Here is a 17,759-nt window from a genome sequence, read left to right as displayed (position 1 = left end):
CTTGATTTTTAAAGTTAAGCTACTGGATGCAAGATGTCTCCTACTTCACTGAAAAATAAATCCTGCTTGTGAAGGTCAAACAACCAAGTCAAGAAACAATGAGGAAAACAAATGTATTTAAAAATTACACTCTTTAATCAGTTTATCACAATACTTACATAAACAGTCGTTATTGAAACTCACCCAAAGTGCTAAAATAATAATGATATTAAGTTTGCAGATGGTCTATATTGTATTTCCCCTCATGTTTGTCAGGCTGCTTAATGTAGAAAACATAAGTACCAAATCGCAGACAGAAAGTACAAGATGTGACTGTTACATCAGAGGATAACTCCTCATGTGGAACAAGCTGCAGGTCACAAAGCGTCTTTGCTGCCATCTTCTGTGACAACAGTCTCACTGCACTGTTGCCATGACGCCACTTATCATCATCCATCAGGCATCCATCAGGCATCAGTGCATCAGTGCAAACAACTTTTCTCATGCTGAGCCCATATTACAGTGGAGCCAATGGCTATCTCACAGGTTTGTTTTTAATTCAAATACTATTGTATCATATTGAACATAACAAATGAAATTATGAATTTGATGAATATAAGTCCAATATTCACCTTCTGTTTTTGGTGTCTACCAACTCCTGAGGGAAACGTCTGGCTCTTTAGCTGCAAGTCGCTAACTGTGTCCGTCTGCTGTTTGGCACTGAGCAGGTAGCGTACAGTGGGTTTTTACAGCTATTTCTCTGAAAACAGCGGTAAGAGGGAATCGAAACAGTAAAGTTGCAGTCGGACAGCAAAACAATGAGCTGAAACGTGCTATAAAGCTCCATAAAGCTGAGGGGAGCTGCGGATTCATGGGGTAATTCTCTGTAGGTTGGCGATCCCTTTCCCCCCTTTTTTGTTTTCTCATTGTACTCTGATACATTGTTATTATAAAAATATTGATTATAGCTGCTTTAAGCATCCAAATAACTGCTCTTTGTGTGATATTTTCTGCCATCTAATCACTGCAGACTGAAAAGCACTCATAATCTGTCAGGTAACAGACTCCATTTAGATTCACATGGGGAAAAATAGAAAACAAAGTTATCAAAACATTAAAAGGGTGAATTTAATTAGTTCATATAATCCAGGCAACTGTACATTTGTTCCAGTTTGCAGCCAGGTCATGGTAAGGTGCTTAAGCAGAGGACATCAACAGCAATTTATGTGTGTTTATGTTTTTTATATGCTAATATGAAGGAACTAAACCCTTGGAAATAGATACATTGAAATTGAATATGAAAATTGATTCACAAAGGACAAAATAAAACAACTGGTGTTTTTTAGAATGACTTATAAATACATTAATTAATTAATTAATACCACAATAATGTGAAATTTGTAAATCAATGTGACAACATTGATTTGTCAAAGGTAAATAAATAGCAAAATTCACAAACATATTTAACAATAGAGTTTTCAATAAGGAATTTAATTACAATTTTACTTTAGAAGGTGTTTACTTTTACACTTATTAGCATACGCTAATTCACCATATAGCAGAGGGTCTTGCAAATAAAAAGCTGGGGGGAAAGAAATGTGTGAGCCTAAACAGTCAGGTCTTTATATTAAGGAGATAGATGTAGTACAGGAGGTCAGATACCCAGCCAGACTCTCCACCCCTGAATAAACCACAGGATGCAGTCCATTCAAACAGCCATGCTGCTCTAAGTTTCGACCACTGCCTGTGCTTTCGTCCTCATACTCTGCTTTTCGTCGACTAACTGAGGTCACCTCTGATGTCTGATTGACAGGAGACGTGACCTGCAGGCAGCAGGTCTGGACGTGGTGGTCCAGCAGGGCGCAGGTGGTGGAGGGGGTTGTGGTGGTGACTTGTGGATCAGACACCAGGCTGTCCTCCCTCAACTCCTCCCACAAGTGACCTGAGAAAAATGAAGAAATATCACGTGTATTTTGGGGAGCGCCACCCAGTCATTGTTCATCAGTAAACAATCATGCTGGCTGCAATCCCACAAGAATTCACTTCCTAATCATTTCCTGTTCTGCCTGCTTTTCACCACAGGTTGCGTGTAAAGGCCAAAATGTGTGATCAGCTTGCCAAAAGACCTTTTTCACCACAGACTTTCTCACTTGTCAAGCACAGGCATAATTCATGGCATTAAGGATAGCTGTGGTGCAATTAGATGTGCCAGTGACAGGGTTCAGGTAATGTTAATGCGTTGGACACAGAAATGGCACAGGGCCATTACCAATCAAGTGACAAATTCAGACTTTGTATCCAAACCCAGCCAGTCCAGAAAGGTTTTACAGTTGGAAAATAAACATGTCAGTGCTGCCTGGTGGACAAACTATGTAATTGAGACACTGTTTCTGATTGACCTTAAACAGGTCTTTCATATTTCTACCGATACACATTTTTTTTCCATCCATCATATTGTCGTATCGTATCTGACTCTCGTACCTTGCAGCTGCAGGTCAGTCAGACTGGGGTTGAGCGTGTCGATGTCATAACTGGCGTCTCCCTCCAGCAGAAAGTCCTGCATGCTCCTGGGGCCAATACTGTACTCAGCCTGCAGGGCGGCATTGTAAACAGGTGGCATCTTACCAGCCATGGGTGAGGTCAGGCTTCCGGTGGCCGTTGGCTGTCCACAGGATGAGTAGAGGGAGAGGGAAAATGAGTTGCTGGGGTGAACAGCAGCGGGGGGAAGGTAGCAGGGCTGCTGAGGTTGAATATTTGCATACTGTGGACGCCGAATGGGTGGGCAGGGTGTTTGAAGCTGGGCTTGGGTGGAAGACGACAAGGCAGTGCCGTAGATAGGGGCCATTCTGGATAACAAAGCTGGGCTGGTGTAAGGTGGCAAAGACCTGAGTTTATCCGGTCTCTCTCCCAGTAGACGATCAAGGTCTTCTGTAGAAAACGTGTTTATTAAATGAAGTTTGAATCAAATACAATGTACTAAAAAAAAACATCCAGCTTTTACTTTTAGAGTAAAGGTCAGATCAGCAAAAAATGATTAAACAACGGACCTTTGATCTTTTAATCTTTTACTGTAATGAATTCATGGCAAAAAATAATCTTCTGAAAAATTTTATTTTCCACTTCATTTGCTTAACGTTCCCACCTGGCCTCGCCATGCTCCTGCGAACAGTGACAGGGTCCTTGCGACGCCACTTGTGCAGCTCCTCCTGCATTCTCTCCACCTTGGCTGGATTGAGAGCCCACAGGCAGCCCTTACGGGACGAGTTCCCATTTTTGTTTTCCACCTTCACAAAGCACTTGTTCAGGGAGAGGTTGTGACGCACAGAGTTCTTCCATCCATCTGGAGCTGTCTGAAAACAGAGAAGGTTGGATAGATGCAGAGGATGGGAAGGCTACTGTCAGACTACTTCATGGTATAAGAGGAAAAGCTTATTATATGTCAATCGACTAAACGATTAATCGACTCATGTTTTCAGCTCTAAGCATGCAGTTGAGTTCCTTTAGAAAGTGAAAAGTAGCCAAAGCGGTGAACCAACAGACCGGCATTCGCATCCATGGTGCTACGCCGTTTAGTGTTGCTAAAAATGTACCGTTACTGTTATATTTTAATTTGTTTCACACTTTTAAAATATGAATCATACTTAGGTGATGAAGAATGAAGTATCTTCAAGTTCAGTAAAAACATCTGCCTGAGCAAATTCACTGAAATCCAAATACAGAGACCAGGACACCAGCTCCTCCCTGGAGGGAATATTTAAACATGTATTCATTTTTCCACCATCTGCAATGTTTGATGTCTGCGTGCCATAGCAAGTGTCCACTGAACTGAACTGAACTCAAAGATACTTTGACAATATTCAGAAAGTATTTCGATGTATCTCTAAAAAATACTTTGACTTTCTTTGGTGCATCACTTATCATCCGCCTCATGTATTTTCTGGCCCTGCAGCCAGTGTTTAATCTGACAGGCAGCTGTTTGGAAAGCAGCCATCTATAAAGCGCCGTCTTTAATATGAATGGCAGCAAGTCTTTGAGCTCCTTCCAGAGGTGAGTCTGAACTTATTTGATTTGTGGATGCCTGGAAATGTATGGTATTTGTGAGACCTAATCAGAGGTTGAACACTGCAGCTGGCTAATTTAATAGTATTAAAGCACAGGGGCATGAATTTATAGCATGTCTCTAATCTGCCAAGTACCTTCTCAACAATATAACAAGTACCTGCCTCAACAGGTTACTACCCAGCTGGTCCAGCTGGTCCTTAATTACCGACCAGTAAGTGTGACGGCCCAAATGCCAGCTCAACACACGTGAGAAAAAGAGCAATACGTCAAAACTAAATGCTCAAATAAGACAGCTAATTGGTGACAAAATGACTGGGTGGTCAGTTCCATCATCCCTCTGCAAAAACACAACTGCAGCTCCAAGCTTACTGCCTTCCACTTGCAACTAAAAAGATTTACATTAACCAGGAGCAGCCCAATAGAAGTAGAAGAAAACATCTCCAGAAACATGCTGTCAATGCTATGACCAGTTGACTTCAGAGATCAAGCAATGTGTAAGAGGTGAAACTAGTTACTAGTTTTTTTTTAACTATATACAGTATTTTTAACATTTGACAGTATGTGTGATTACAGTTTTTTGGGGTTGTTAAAGTGTTGTACTTCTCAACCAAACATTTCTTTCAGTTCTGCTTACTCCACTGATGAGCCTCAGGGTTTGTTTGTTTTTATTCAATATGTGATATGGAAAACATGAATTGTGATACCTTGAAATAGGGGAAGTGTTCAGTCATGAAGCTGTAGATCTCACTGACTGGCAGGCTTCCTGTTTTACTGTTCTTCAGAGCCATGAAGATCAAGATGCTGCAGTCATTAAGCATTTTATGTTTTTTGTTAGGTTTGCCGAAAAACAAAGCATTTGAATTTAAGGCACCCCACCCATATTCACTGGAATTGCCTCATTTTTCTAGCTAAAACAAATGCTGTCAGATTAATTTGAAGTTGATAATCACATAACAAACATAACAAAAATGTGTTGAAATGCAGTGTTACCTGTATGAGTAAATGGGCTTGGGGAAGAGGGGCTGGGTAGTGGGCTCCTGGTGTGATTGAGTGGAGAGAGAATATTCTGAGCTGCTGGACTGGTCGTTATCAGGGTACAGTCTAGGTGAGACCTGTAGAAGACACACACACACAAACATCATGACCTGAAAACCAATAAAAAGACAGATGTGTCGTTCAAAGCCACTATTCATGCCCGTTTCCTTCATTTGCTTTGGCTGAGTCATATATCAACTGTTTTTATCTTGGCTCGCATAGATTATTGTGATACCCTCAAATCGTAAAGGTAAACTTACATATATAACTCCATCCAACACACTCACTCACCTGCTGCAGAGGGCTCGATGAGTTGTAGGATGGATAGCTTTGAGTCAGGAAGCAGGAGGGCTCTGCTGGAAGAGCTGGTAGTTCTGGGTACAAACTCTGCAAGTATGATAAAATAAAAAGAAAAGCCATATAGACTGTATTATAGTTGTGCAACAGTGCAGCACAATGTGTTTTATGTAATTAATAAAATTTGTATTGAAATTTGGCCTAAAATTGACTTTGTTGCGTAATGTTTTTTGGCCACTTCGAGGCAGCAAGTTGTGAACACATCATTGATATATTATCACAGTTAGCAAACAGCTGCCTATTTACACATCCAGCAGTTATAGAGCAACATTAGCATTAACTTTGATTTTGTCTCCACCTGATGAATATATGTCCAATATTCACCTTCTTTTATCTCTGTTTTTGGTCTCCACCACCTCCTGAGAGAAGTATTTGGCTATTTAGATGCTACATGCTCCACTAACTGTGTCTATCTGCTGTTTGGTGCTGAGCAGGTAGTGTGCAGTGGCTTTTTAGTGCTTTTTCTCGGAAAACAGCGGTGAGAGTGAATCAAAACAGTAAAGTTGCAGCCAGACAGCTAAACAATGAGCTGAAACTCAATATAAAGCTCGGTAAAGCCGAGGAGAGCTGCTGATTCAGGGGATAATTCTAAAGTGACACCTTTCACATTGTCACATTGTTTTCACATTTGACACATTGTTATTGTTAAAATAAAAACAAATTAGCCGCTTTAAAAGATTCATTCATATATCAAATTGATTCTGCTATGTCCGTAATGACTGTAGTGCATCTTTTACACATTTCTGGTCATCCACTCTGTTTATTCACTCCCTTTCTTTCCAGTAAGCCGATATCACCTTGTTGTTTTGGATTGCACAAAGCCTAAACTGAAATAAAAGGTGTTGATAAAATGAGTGTACCATAAGTCTAGAAACCTGAACGCTGCCATTGTACTGCTCCCAGGATGTTGGTGCCTCGCCGCTTGAGCTGTTTGAACGAGCGTCAGGGCTGCACACCTCCTGAAGACAGCTGAAGGAAGACGAGCACTGTTGGAGACAACCTGAAGCCGTCACTGCTCCATCGCTGAACTGTCGGCGGTACGGATGGAAGCTGTTAGAGTTAACGGGGCCTCGTCCAGGTGCTGATCCTGACACTGAACCGATGGTCCCATCAGCACTGTGCCTCCTGTTTACAGCTGCAGTCCTCGAGCTGAAGGTGTTGCTCTCTTGCTGGGTGAAGCAGATGTCCCTGCCCTCTTTAGTCTACGGTAATATCATCAACACAGAGGATACAAATCACTAAAGTTGTAAATTACAATCTAAACTAACTGTTGACCTGCCAGTAAGGACGGGGCTCAATGTGTATATCTTGTCTCCATTCCCATTTCTAGACCAAGAAGCTGCAAAAATGCCTTCTAGGAATCTCCTGAGGCCATTAAAACCTCCTCTCTCATGGTAAACAAACCACAGAGAACTGTCTCAGCCATTCATGTTCACATACTAAACTATTTCTGGGGCAGGAGAACACATGCGTTTTATTTTACTGTGATATGCAATACTTCCGATAGGGTAAAGAAGTAGTTTGACATTTGGGTCTTTTGGCTTTGTGTCTGAGAATTACATGCTACAGCCCGCAGCTGGTTAGCTTAGCTTGGCATACAGGCTGGAAACAAGGGGAAAAGGCTAGCCAGGCTCCATCCAAAGATAAAAGAATCGGACCCAAACCCAACCAAGAAATGGTCCAGCATTTTTACATTCCGGATTTTGTCAGATTAAACAAACACTATTTAACATGTTAATATTGTGCTTGAGGTGTTGGGAGAACGCTTTTCTTTTTACCTTTGGACAGAGCCAGGCTATCTACATGTTTCCAGTCTTTATGCTAAGCTAACTGGGTGGTGGTTATAGCTTCATATAGAGTGATATCAATCTTCTAATCTAACTCTCGGCAAGACAGCAAATAAGCTTATTTCCGTGAATGTCGAACATTTCAGAGTTAAATACTGTATGTTCCCTCGGTGTAATTAGTTTGCCTTTAAAAAAGAAATATCGATCAATGATAGGTTAAAATATTTGTCCTTGGAGTGGCCATTTGTCCATGTACATTTTAAAACCAAAGTGTGTACGATCTGGAGCGCACACAGCAGCTAGGAGCGACTCAAAGCAGAGTCAGAACAGATTTTCTATATTACACACAAGAAGCTGCTTTAGGTTGAAACAGAACGGCCTGAGGCAGCTCAGTACCTGCGATTCTGCCATCTGCTGGCAGGAGGTCCCACAGGGCTCACAGGTGTGTAGGTTGGCCTGAGGGGCTGTTGTTTGAGGCTTGCCACCACTGGGGTAAAATGGTGGGGACTCTGACATTTTGCACCAAAATCTGCTCCTGTGAAGAGATGAAAAAGAAAACACAGGCTACATTTAAGATGGGAGAGAAAAACTGTCCTCTATCCATCTTAGTTAGCGGATGAATGATATTACTGATTGGCCCAACAGGGGTCTCTGCATAGTGTGAGATGAAAGTTTCAGTTATTAGAATCGTCAGATGCATCAATTCAAATTAAAAGGTCACACAAAGCTGTTTAGGAAATAGTTAGCGCTTGTTCACTGTCTTGCTGAGAGTTCGATGACAAGATCAATACCACTCTCATATTTGTGCAGCAAAGCTAGCCAAGCTAAGCTAACTGGCTGCTGGCTCCAATTCCATATGTATATTTCCCAAAATGCCAAACTATTCCTTTAAATTGCAGAATTAGATAAGAGAAGAAAATGCAAGCTGTTTTTTATTTTACTTTTAATTTATATTGCTGTTGGCACAAGATGGGAAGCATATTGTTCGTGTTTTGACAAAGTACCTCTTGTCACTGATCCTTTCAGATATCTACTGAGTCATTATTCTGCTGTAAATCTGCAAGATACACTATACTGTGTCCTCTCACAGCATGAGTGCAGGCGTGGGAACAGTTGAGTTCATTAAAGTTTATTAAAACACAAACGTTCGTGGATGTACATGGGTCAGGGGTTTATCCGGCTGAGTGTAAAGACGTGTCATCTGATCCCAGCGGAGGTGACAGACACGTGGCCCAGGTTCCTGTAAAGGTAACCTCAACCCCCGACATAAACCAAGCTCATTAAAACTGCCAACAGACCATGGCTGTTAGGTCACGTAAAGCCAAATAACGCTGAGGCAGAGAGATCGACCTCGAAGTAGCAATCATAGCTCTTTCTGTTCAGTTTAAAGGAGGCTAAAGTGTCAAAATGAAAGTTGAGAGATTGCTTTTTCACCACTGTGGCAACAAATCCTCTCATCTGCTTGACAGACAAGCTGCCACCAGCCAGAACGGATGCACTTACAGCAAGAGAAGCAAAAACTTCAGCAGTGGAGTGTGTGTGTGTGTGTGTGTGTGTGTGTGTGTGTCATGTTCTTATCATTAAGACCATTAAAAGAAACTGAGCTGAGCTCTGAGATGACCCATGGATGCAAAGGTTTAACATGTACAGATGCAGCCCTCTCACACTACATTCGACTCACAGAGCTAAGCAAAAATAATGATTTAATTATAAACAACACTTACCGCTGTTCAGAAGGTATTTCCAGAATGCAAAGACTCTTCTAACCATCTGGATTAAAAAACATTCTGCTCAATAAAAACTATTTTCAGCTGTTTGGTGGTGGTAAAGATGGTAGCCAGGAACAACTATTGCTATTTACGTATGCATGAAGAGCAATTACATGTGTCATGTCATGCTGCCTGGATACAGGAAATACAGTCGCTACTTGAACAGGACAGAGTAGTAAGACATGCCCACTTTACATTCCTTAGTAACTGTGAGATGTTGATGAAGGAGTGGTTCCAAAATGTCAGATCAATCACAAAGTGCTTCTCAGTTTTAAACCCATTCTTATCAGGTAAACTGTTTCATGTCACCGTACATCACTGTTGAGACAACATAGCTAATTTGGTGTTGGTCATTTTCCTGTTTTTATAATGATTTTATTCTCTCTGTTGGATCTTGGCGGGTTTGAGAATTGGCTAGCCTGCACTTGTTGACTGATACAACTAACAGACTATAAACACCCACTTTCATGCAATGTTTTACTGAAACAAGAATGATTATGTATTCTTGTTTGAATGTAATTTTCATAGATATTGACACAAAATATCGATTATCAGCAGCTTGTGTGTATAAGTGTATATTGGTTTCAGTGATGCTGACCAGAATAAACAGCACAAGACATATTACATGCATGATGCTCCGCATAAACTCGTTCAAGCGTCAATCTGTAAAGTTCACCCACAGGACTGAAAGGCAAAAGTTCTCTCCACCATTTACTCCTCCTGCGCCCAGATCTTTAAGGGTAGTCAGGTGCCTGAACGGAGATTAAAACCGGTTTTGCTTGCTGTAATCCTCCTGTTCACACTGGTCATTATTGAGGCCAGTGGTACTACAATGCAGAAAAATGTCCCCTGGGACTATACTATACTATTATATGTTATATCATTAGATTATTATTACTGATGCATTAATGTAAAAGCAGGATTCTACTGTTGGCTGAGGTGTGGAGCTAATCTAAACAATTAAGACAATTATTTTCTCAATCAATCGATTAATCGTTTGGTTTGGAAAAATTCACGACCCCAGCGACCCAGAGTGACACCTTCACAATGCTTGTTTGCTCCGACCAACAGTACAAACCTCAAAATTATTCAAAGCAAATTATATTTATTGAAAAGAAAAGCAGCAAATCCTCACACTTCGAAAGCTGAAACCATGAAAATGACCTGTCAGTTAATTTTCTCTCAATCGACTAATTAATTAACAGTTAATAATCATTTCATCTTGTGTATACTGTTGGGTAGTTTAATTTATAACAAAAGATCATATTCCATAAGCACTTCATATGTTTTGTATGCAGACATTTGTAGTAACTAGTAACTAAAGCTGTCAAATAATTGTAGTGCAGTGAAAAATACAATCGCGTCAACTCAAAGTATCTCAAATATGTACTTAAGTACAGTACTTTAGTCAATGTATTTAGTTACAATCCACCTCTGCTACTCACTTGACAGAAAGATTTTACACACAAAACATGTGATCATCTTTTAAATATATAAAGGAATTAAAATGAGCCCCACCTCCACCAGCTACAGCAGTAAATTGCTGGTTATATGTAGATGTACAGGTATTTTAGTTTTTAGTTTTGTAAATGGCAATGGTAAATTTTGTTGGCACAAAATATTAGTTATTAACAACTTAAGGAAAAACAGTCTCTGTCTTTAACATTCACGTTGGTCGACCACTATATGGTTATTTTCTGCACATTAGGAAGTTGTTACATATATTTTAATTCAAGTGATGGTGAACAGATGCCCCATTCTAAACTCTATCTGGATGCTTCAAGAAAAACCTCATACCACCCTTTAAATGTCACATACCACTGCCATTATTCGCTCACCTCGGGCAGTGCCATGATCCTAATATGCAAATTATGTTTTTCATACATCAGAGCCAGACAAAATCACTGCCAAGGCCTGGAAGAAAGCCAACAAATACAACAAGTGAAAGCCAACAAGTTGTAAATAAGACAGTTTAGCTGTGTCGTATTTTGTCGATCTTTATGGTTTGGATGAATTAATAAAAGCTAGCTGGTTTGGCCTTTGCGATAAGGTTTGAAGGTAAAATACCTTTTTGGTCACAATACAGTATCAGCAGTTTCATGAACCCCACCTGGGGTTATGTGGGGTTTGGAGTCAACCTGCCGCATATTGTACAGTGTGTGTGTTTCACAGTGGCAGAAAGTAATTAAGTAAGTACAGATTTAAGGTACTTGTACTTCACTTGAGTATTTCAATTTTGTGCTACTTTCTACTTTTACTCCACTACATTTCAGAGGAAAATATTGTACTTTTTACTACATTTATTTGATAGCATTAGTTAGAGTTACTTTGTAAATTAAGATTTTGTATAAAAATAAAAACAGCTTATAAAATACAATTTGTTAAAAATTAAACCAGTGGCTGGTCTAGTTTGGCCCCCATTGTCACATCTCAGATGTCTGTGAGTTGTTGATGGTCCTTTTCCCCTCTAAACCTTTCAGATGGTTTAATTTAAATATGTTATCCCAAAGAGATCAAATTATCCAAAAATTCACTAAGATTCAGAGATTGGAGAAAAACATTTTTAAAATTTGTGTCTCAGATCTTTGTTTTTCCTCTTTTCCTCTCCCATTAATTATTACGACCTCTCAGTTGTTCTGGTGACCCTTCAGAGGGACCTGATCTGTAGGTTGGGAGCCACTGGACTAAACTACCAACCTTCACTGTATAAGACAGTTAAAACTGGCTCCACTGTAAACTAGTCACTGGTCCTAACTGTACTCACTGCTAGGATCAGATGTCAGGAACAACTCATGTTTTGAGAATGCTCACCGATCAGAGATTTTTGTTTGGAAAGTTATTCGGATCCACAATATCACCTGATCCCTGCCTTTGTCTGCTTAATGGTGCCTCGTCCTTATCTCTCATCTTAAATCAGTGTAGACTACTGCTGGCGGGCCTTACTGCAGCAAAAAAGACCACACTGACAATGTGTTTTTGTCCCAAACTTCTTTTTTGAATGCTGGATGGTGTCCTACAGGTGTATACTACCACTGTGCAGGCATGGTCAGGCATTGTTGTGTCCATAAGAGACCACCTGAGAAGAAGGGCTGCCCCCCACCCCCCCCCCCCCCCCCCCCCCCCCGACACTCCTCCACACCCTGAAGCAGGACAGCTTTAAAAATCAGTAGAAATGAGTGGTTGTATATTGATGATTTGGTTTTTGTTTTTTCCTTTTCTTTTCAGTCTACTGTTATTTGTATTTTGTTTGGGAATTTCTGCCTGTCAAATCAAATAGTTGATCACAAAAAAAAATTCTGATTATAATACTTACTTATGTAAAAGATCTGACTACTTCTTCCACCACTGGTGTTTTGGGGCATGTCCACAGGGATCTTCAGCCTTGGTGCCATTTTAAAAGTTAAAACAAACTACAATGCCGATCACATTTAGAAAAAGAACATCTTGTAGTCTGTCACTGACAAGGTTTCACATGTACAGAAACTCAAACTGTACAGTCACTCTGATGACTGTCACTAATTGGAAAATGCTGAAACATGAAGTTATAACCCCTTTAAAAAGTAGTATGATGGCGCTACAAAAGAGTGCAATTGTGCAGTTCTTGTCATGGATTCAGGATGTGCATCATCATCAAGAACATGATCACATGTATTCTGGATCTTAAATCAAATATATTTTATCCAAAATAGTAAAATCAGTGAAATGCACAAAAAGGCAGGGAGAAAAGTTTGAATATCTAAAACAGTCCGTGATGCTGACAATAATATAATACTGTCAATAAAAGCTACATGACAAAAGTTCATATATTTATAGTTCAATTAACTTCTAAACTGATTGGAAAGATGTCTCACTAAAGCAGCATTTTCAATAAAGTGTTTCTGAGCTCACACATCTTAGCAGTGACAACTGTCAGGATCCCAGTGCAGCTATTAGCACATTATCTCTATGTTTCTCACCACAAGCTAACCTTTACACAAATGTTTACGCAGTAAATTCTTGGTTATCAGTAGACAAGAACAGTTATATCTGTTCCTCTTACGCCTATTTGTCAGGATTATGTCCTGACAGTGTTTTGTCAGTAGTGTTGACATGAGAAGACTGCCGCTCGGAGTTCACAGAGGTTAACCAGCATTCAGCACCTACAGCAGTGCATCAGGACACTGCTGTGTTCTGTCTTATTTAATACGTAAACATGAGGTTAAAAAGAGTGTAAATCAAGTGTATATCAGAGGAAAAAAGAGCAAAATTGCAGCAGGAAAGCTGTTTAGTGAACTCACCTAACCTTTGCGATCAATAACTGCCCCCTCTCTTCTTGGTGGATCTGTAGTTTCAGTCAGATTTTCTCACTCAGACCTCTAACCTCTGTCAACATCTGAGCCCATTTCCCTCGTGGACCTGTGCACTTCGCGCCCCCCTTCACCCTGACACTGTGGCACTTCGATTAGATTGACTGTCTAAATATGTATGGAAAAGGTTGATGGGCTGGTTTCAGGTTTTGGCAGCTCAGAATATCATCCTCATTCTCTGTGCGCGCATATGTGTGTGCATGTGTGTGTGTGTGTGTGTGTGTGGCACTTGTCCAGGCTAGTCCAGGAATAAGATATACAGAAAGAAAAACCTGCTGCAACAGGCTCCAAAAGATCTTCTGGTGCAGTCATTGGCAGCTGGCAGCGCTCTCTTCCTTCTTCCATCAGTCTTTCTTTGCCTGACTGAATGGTTACTTGTCTGAATGGGACATAAGATACAGTACTGATCACAGCCAGTGGCAGAGAGCAGGCGCCGTGCCCTGGTTTCTGAGCTCGCCCATGGCAAAGGCTGTCTTATACTGTGAATGTGATCCACTCAACTGTTGCACATGCAAACACAGGCAGCTTCACTTGTGCATTTAAATGCAAGAACGCATGCAAACCAAACCAAACCAAACCAAAAACACGGCCTACTCTGACAAACAGAAGCTGTCCATCTGGAAATTTCAGTTTCTGATGCAACCATTAGGAGTTGATGTCAAAACTAATGGACATACCCACTAATCAGGCTGTTGTGGTCTGCAGGGTGTGAAGTCAAACTAATCTCAGAACCATCAGGCAGCTCCCGCGCACGTTGTAGGATGCTCCACGGGGGGCGTCTTTTCAAGCGTTTTCTTTTTTCTTGAGAAATTTAAACTTGAGCTCCTCTCTGAAACTTTGACAGCGACAGTGTGAGGCTCACTGAGTAAGGGAGGCAGAGAAATAAAGGAGAAAGTGAGAGAGGGAGAGGGAGTAGAGGTATGTCAATACAGGTAGATTCCTATCCTATCCTCCCAATGAACCAGGAAAACAGTAATAGCCTTAGCTCGTAGCTATACCTTGAACAAACCCTGTCCTCAGTGAGAGGGTGAGGCAGAATGACAGAGAGACAGGGGATTAATTACAGATTGGATAAACTCTTGTGTTACAGTGCAAGGCCTCTGCAGAGCGAAGCTTCTGCTCGAGGCTCTTTCTGCCAAAGACGGAGTTCTTGAGGAGGGCGTAATGTGGGAACAGATTCCAGGGGGCACTTCAGTGAAAGTCTCATTGTTTTCTGGAAAAAGAAAAATGCTCAGGTGTTCTCAGGTGCAATATCAGGTTTTGCAGAGCGAGAAAATGTTACTGACCCTTTTATAGTTTAAAAGCAACAAAGCTGTGTTCCTTCATTCCGCACTAATCATCGTCAGTCGGTACTTTTAAGTTTAAGTTACAACCCTGAACTTCACCCAGGACTCTAGTAAACCCGATTTTAGATATCAGCTACTTGAGTCACTAGCCGCGCACAAGGGTTAGGCCCATTTCTAGTGTAATCTGAGAATGATACACCACCTAAAACTCTGTTCAAAAACAAAGACGTAAATTACAGTGACAGGTAACTGTCAGTGGAAGACGTAGTTATGCTTATCACTCATCACAAATCATCAAAGTGGAATGGAACTTGCCTGCTTTTATATCACTGACTGTAGCCAGATGTGCAATGTGCTTGAAAGTATCCAGCATTTAAGTGCATTAAGCATTAAAGTGAATTGAATTGAATTGGCAAGGGAGAAGGGGACCTACTGTATGGGCTATCTAGTTTAGCCTGCTGCCACCTGATAAACAGCTGAAAAAGAATGGATCAGTGATGAAATTAAACAATCATAACCAAACCTTACTTTGATCAAAGTAAAAACATCATAATCTTGGTACTTTTGCATTGCTTCTTAACTATTTTGTCCCCATAAAATGAAGCTTTGTCTACTTGTCACAGGTCACTATACTGGGACTGTATTTCCACAAGTGGTGGCCATTTCAAGCAAAGCGTGTTTTGTCCTTCTCAGATTGTTTAAGTCTTCAAGACTTTTTAAGGATGTGAAGGATGAAGAATTATCCGGTAATTCACAAGCAATGAGAACGAAAATAATAAAGTCTGAAAATATATGAATGAAGGTAAAATATGAAGACAATTTTGTGTGGCAGGAAAATGCTTCTTCTGCTTTCTCATTGCGTGTAACATTCCTGAAGATAGGATTTATTGCAGGACTGTTGTGTTAGATTGTGACAGTTTTAGATGGATGTACCTAAGAAATTGTAAATTAAGCTTATAAAACTGAGCTTTTACTGACAGCAGACAGTAAAGACACAGGAAACAGGGGCAGAAAGGGGGGGGGGTGAAATGCAACAAAGGTCCCCAGCCGGAACCAAACCGCTGACAATGACATTATGTATCTGGACTCTCCTCTCTGGATGTTGAGAGAAATGTAATGGCAGTGGGTTCTGGTAGATAAATACTCCTGGATTGCACTAAACATCAAAGATTCTTGTTCAGTCAATCTTTATCAGTTCAAGAATATCTTTGGGAGGATTTTTCCTTCAAGAATGAAGTTATCCCTCTCAGCATCAGCCCTACCCTGGCAGATTGTTGCATGAGAGGAGTGTGTTGATTGATTTTCTTATGGACCACGCCCATGCAGAGGCATGACAATAATACTTTCATCATCTATTGAAGGATGATCTCACATGAGCCCACACCTTAACCTGCAGTGTGCCAGCAACATGTTTGTCACTTTACGGCCCATTATTTCTTTTATTAGTTCCAACCCTTCTAATGATTCTCTAATAAGGATATTCTTTAATCAAAAGATGAGGGTAAGATAAGGGCTGACAATGTAATTCCATATGTTACGTCATCAGAAACAGTGACTTTTGAAAACTAAGAGGAACACTCCCTGACTCCCCATGGCAGCAAGATTTATCACAGAACACTTCACTTTTTGGCTTCAGGGTGAGGTTATATAAATTCAGCAATTACTTTGCCTTTCCCAGGAATATTTCATAATAAAATGTGCAGCTGTCTTCCCAAATGACTGTTCACAGTATGTTATATTCACAATTACCATTCTGATTAAAAAACAGGCTCAGAAATGCAGAAAAGTACAGGTGGTAAAGATTTCCAGGGGGTATGATAATTGAAGATGCATCATATTGATTCACATCTCATTAAAAATAGTTTTTGCACATGGTCAGTAACCTTACACCAAATACTAAGAATCCGCCTGAGCTTTTAAGCAGATGTACTGCAACATTAGGCTATTAAAAGTCACTAAACACACACTGGGACAGGACTGCTTTACATTATGATTGGAAAAAGACCAAAAGGAATGAAAATGAGACAAGACAGAAGCTAGCATGACGTAAAGATGTTGTCTTACCTCTTATAACGGACATCCATCACACCTCCATTCACTTCCATTGCTGAGAGAGAGACTGAGATAGTTTTTCCTTTGAATGATGCCGTCTTTCTGTCTTTACCAGAAGAATGGTCGCTAGATTAAACAAAACTGTTTTTCATTTCATAATCGCTTACTCTTTTGACCTCTGTGTTCTGTAGTTTCACCATTTTAAAATCCCTTTTGCTCTGGGCCTTCACATACAGCAGATATACGGACCCCTGCCAAGGAGTTCAATTAAATGTTTTCAATCAGTTTTCTATAACTGATTTCCCTTACCTTCAATCATTTTGCATTTCTCCCACATTGACCCTTGAAGGGATTTGCCTTCTATCCTCTTGGCTCTCTTTAAATCAATTGGGGACCCAGTGGTCCTAATCCTATGGATGTCAATGAGATTTGAGCCCATCATTCAATTTAACAGTCTCAGTCAAAAACTACAGTGACCCTGCAGCATCTCTATTCCAAAGATTTATTTTCTTGGAAGGTGAATATTCTGGCGTTGACAGGCAACACAAATTAGTTTGAGTAACTACAGTGTATTCAAAACTACATTTATTACAGTGTGTGATTTGAAAAATTCTCTCCACTCAAAGAACCATGGTTACACATGTAACCACCATGTTTAATGTTTAATAACAAGAACACTTCACGTACCTGCCCAAAATAATTATAACATAGAACATGATGATACATTAGTATGCAAATTGGAAAAACTAAATAATGCTTTTTATTAGTTTATTACATGAGGGTAGTGTAACAATGTTTATTATAGATGCATTACAGTTTGGCCACAATATACTTCTCATTGCAATCCAGACTGGGGCCTGCTTGCATAAACACTTGTTTTTATATATCGTGTCTTGAAGGCAAAAAAAAACAGTTAATCTTATATATACATGACATTGTTGGTTCTAAAAGCATTAAGTTCTGATCTGCTTGGTTAAATTTATCTAAATGAACTGAACTCGGTTGAGTCAAAATGTCAACAAAAGGTGCTCCTATGTTTCCAGTCAGCATGTCCAGCAGGTTTCTGAAGAACATCACAATATGAAG

The 17,759-nt window shown here is 40.2% G+C and overlaps 1 protein-coding gene across 1 annotated transcript; it reads right to left on the bottom strand.

The window, feature by feature from the left end:
- Nucleotides 1-1,578: 1,578 nt before the first annotated feature.
- foxn1 (forkhead box N1) lies at nt 1,579-13,283 on the bottom strand. Its single transcript, XM_070906363.1, has 9 exons — nt 13,267-13,283; nt 7,617-7,755; nt 6,309-6,635; nt 5,368-5,463; nt 5,032-5,153; nt 4,746-4,842; nt 3,122-3,329; nt 2,461-2,907; nt 1,579-1,921 (listed from the first exon to the last, which is right to left on the bottom strand). The coding sequence occupies exons 2-9, from the start codon at nt 7,734-7,736 to the stop codon at nt 1,602-1,604; spliced, it is 1,737 nt and encodes a 578-aa protein (XP_070762464.1). The 5' UTR covers nt 7,737-7,755; nt 13,267-13,283; the 3' UTR covers nt 1,579-1,601.
- Nucleotides 13,284-17,759: the final 4,476 nt, after the last annotated feature.

Source organism: Enoplosus armatus, chromosome 5, assembly GCF_043641665.1.
Source record: "Enoplosus armatus isolate fEnoArm2 chromosome 5, fEnoArm2.hap1, whole genome shotgun sequence".
Taxonomy (NCBI): domain Eukaryota; kingdom Metazoa; phylum Chordata; class Actinopteri; order Centrarchiformes; family Enoplosidae; genus Enoplosus; species Enoplosus armatus.
This window is presented reverse-complemented; position numbering and strand designations above follow the sequence as displayed.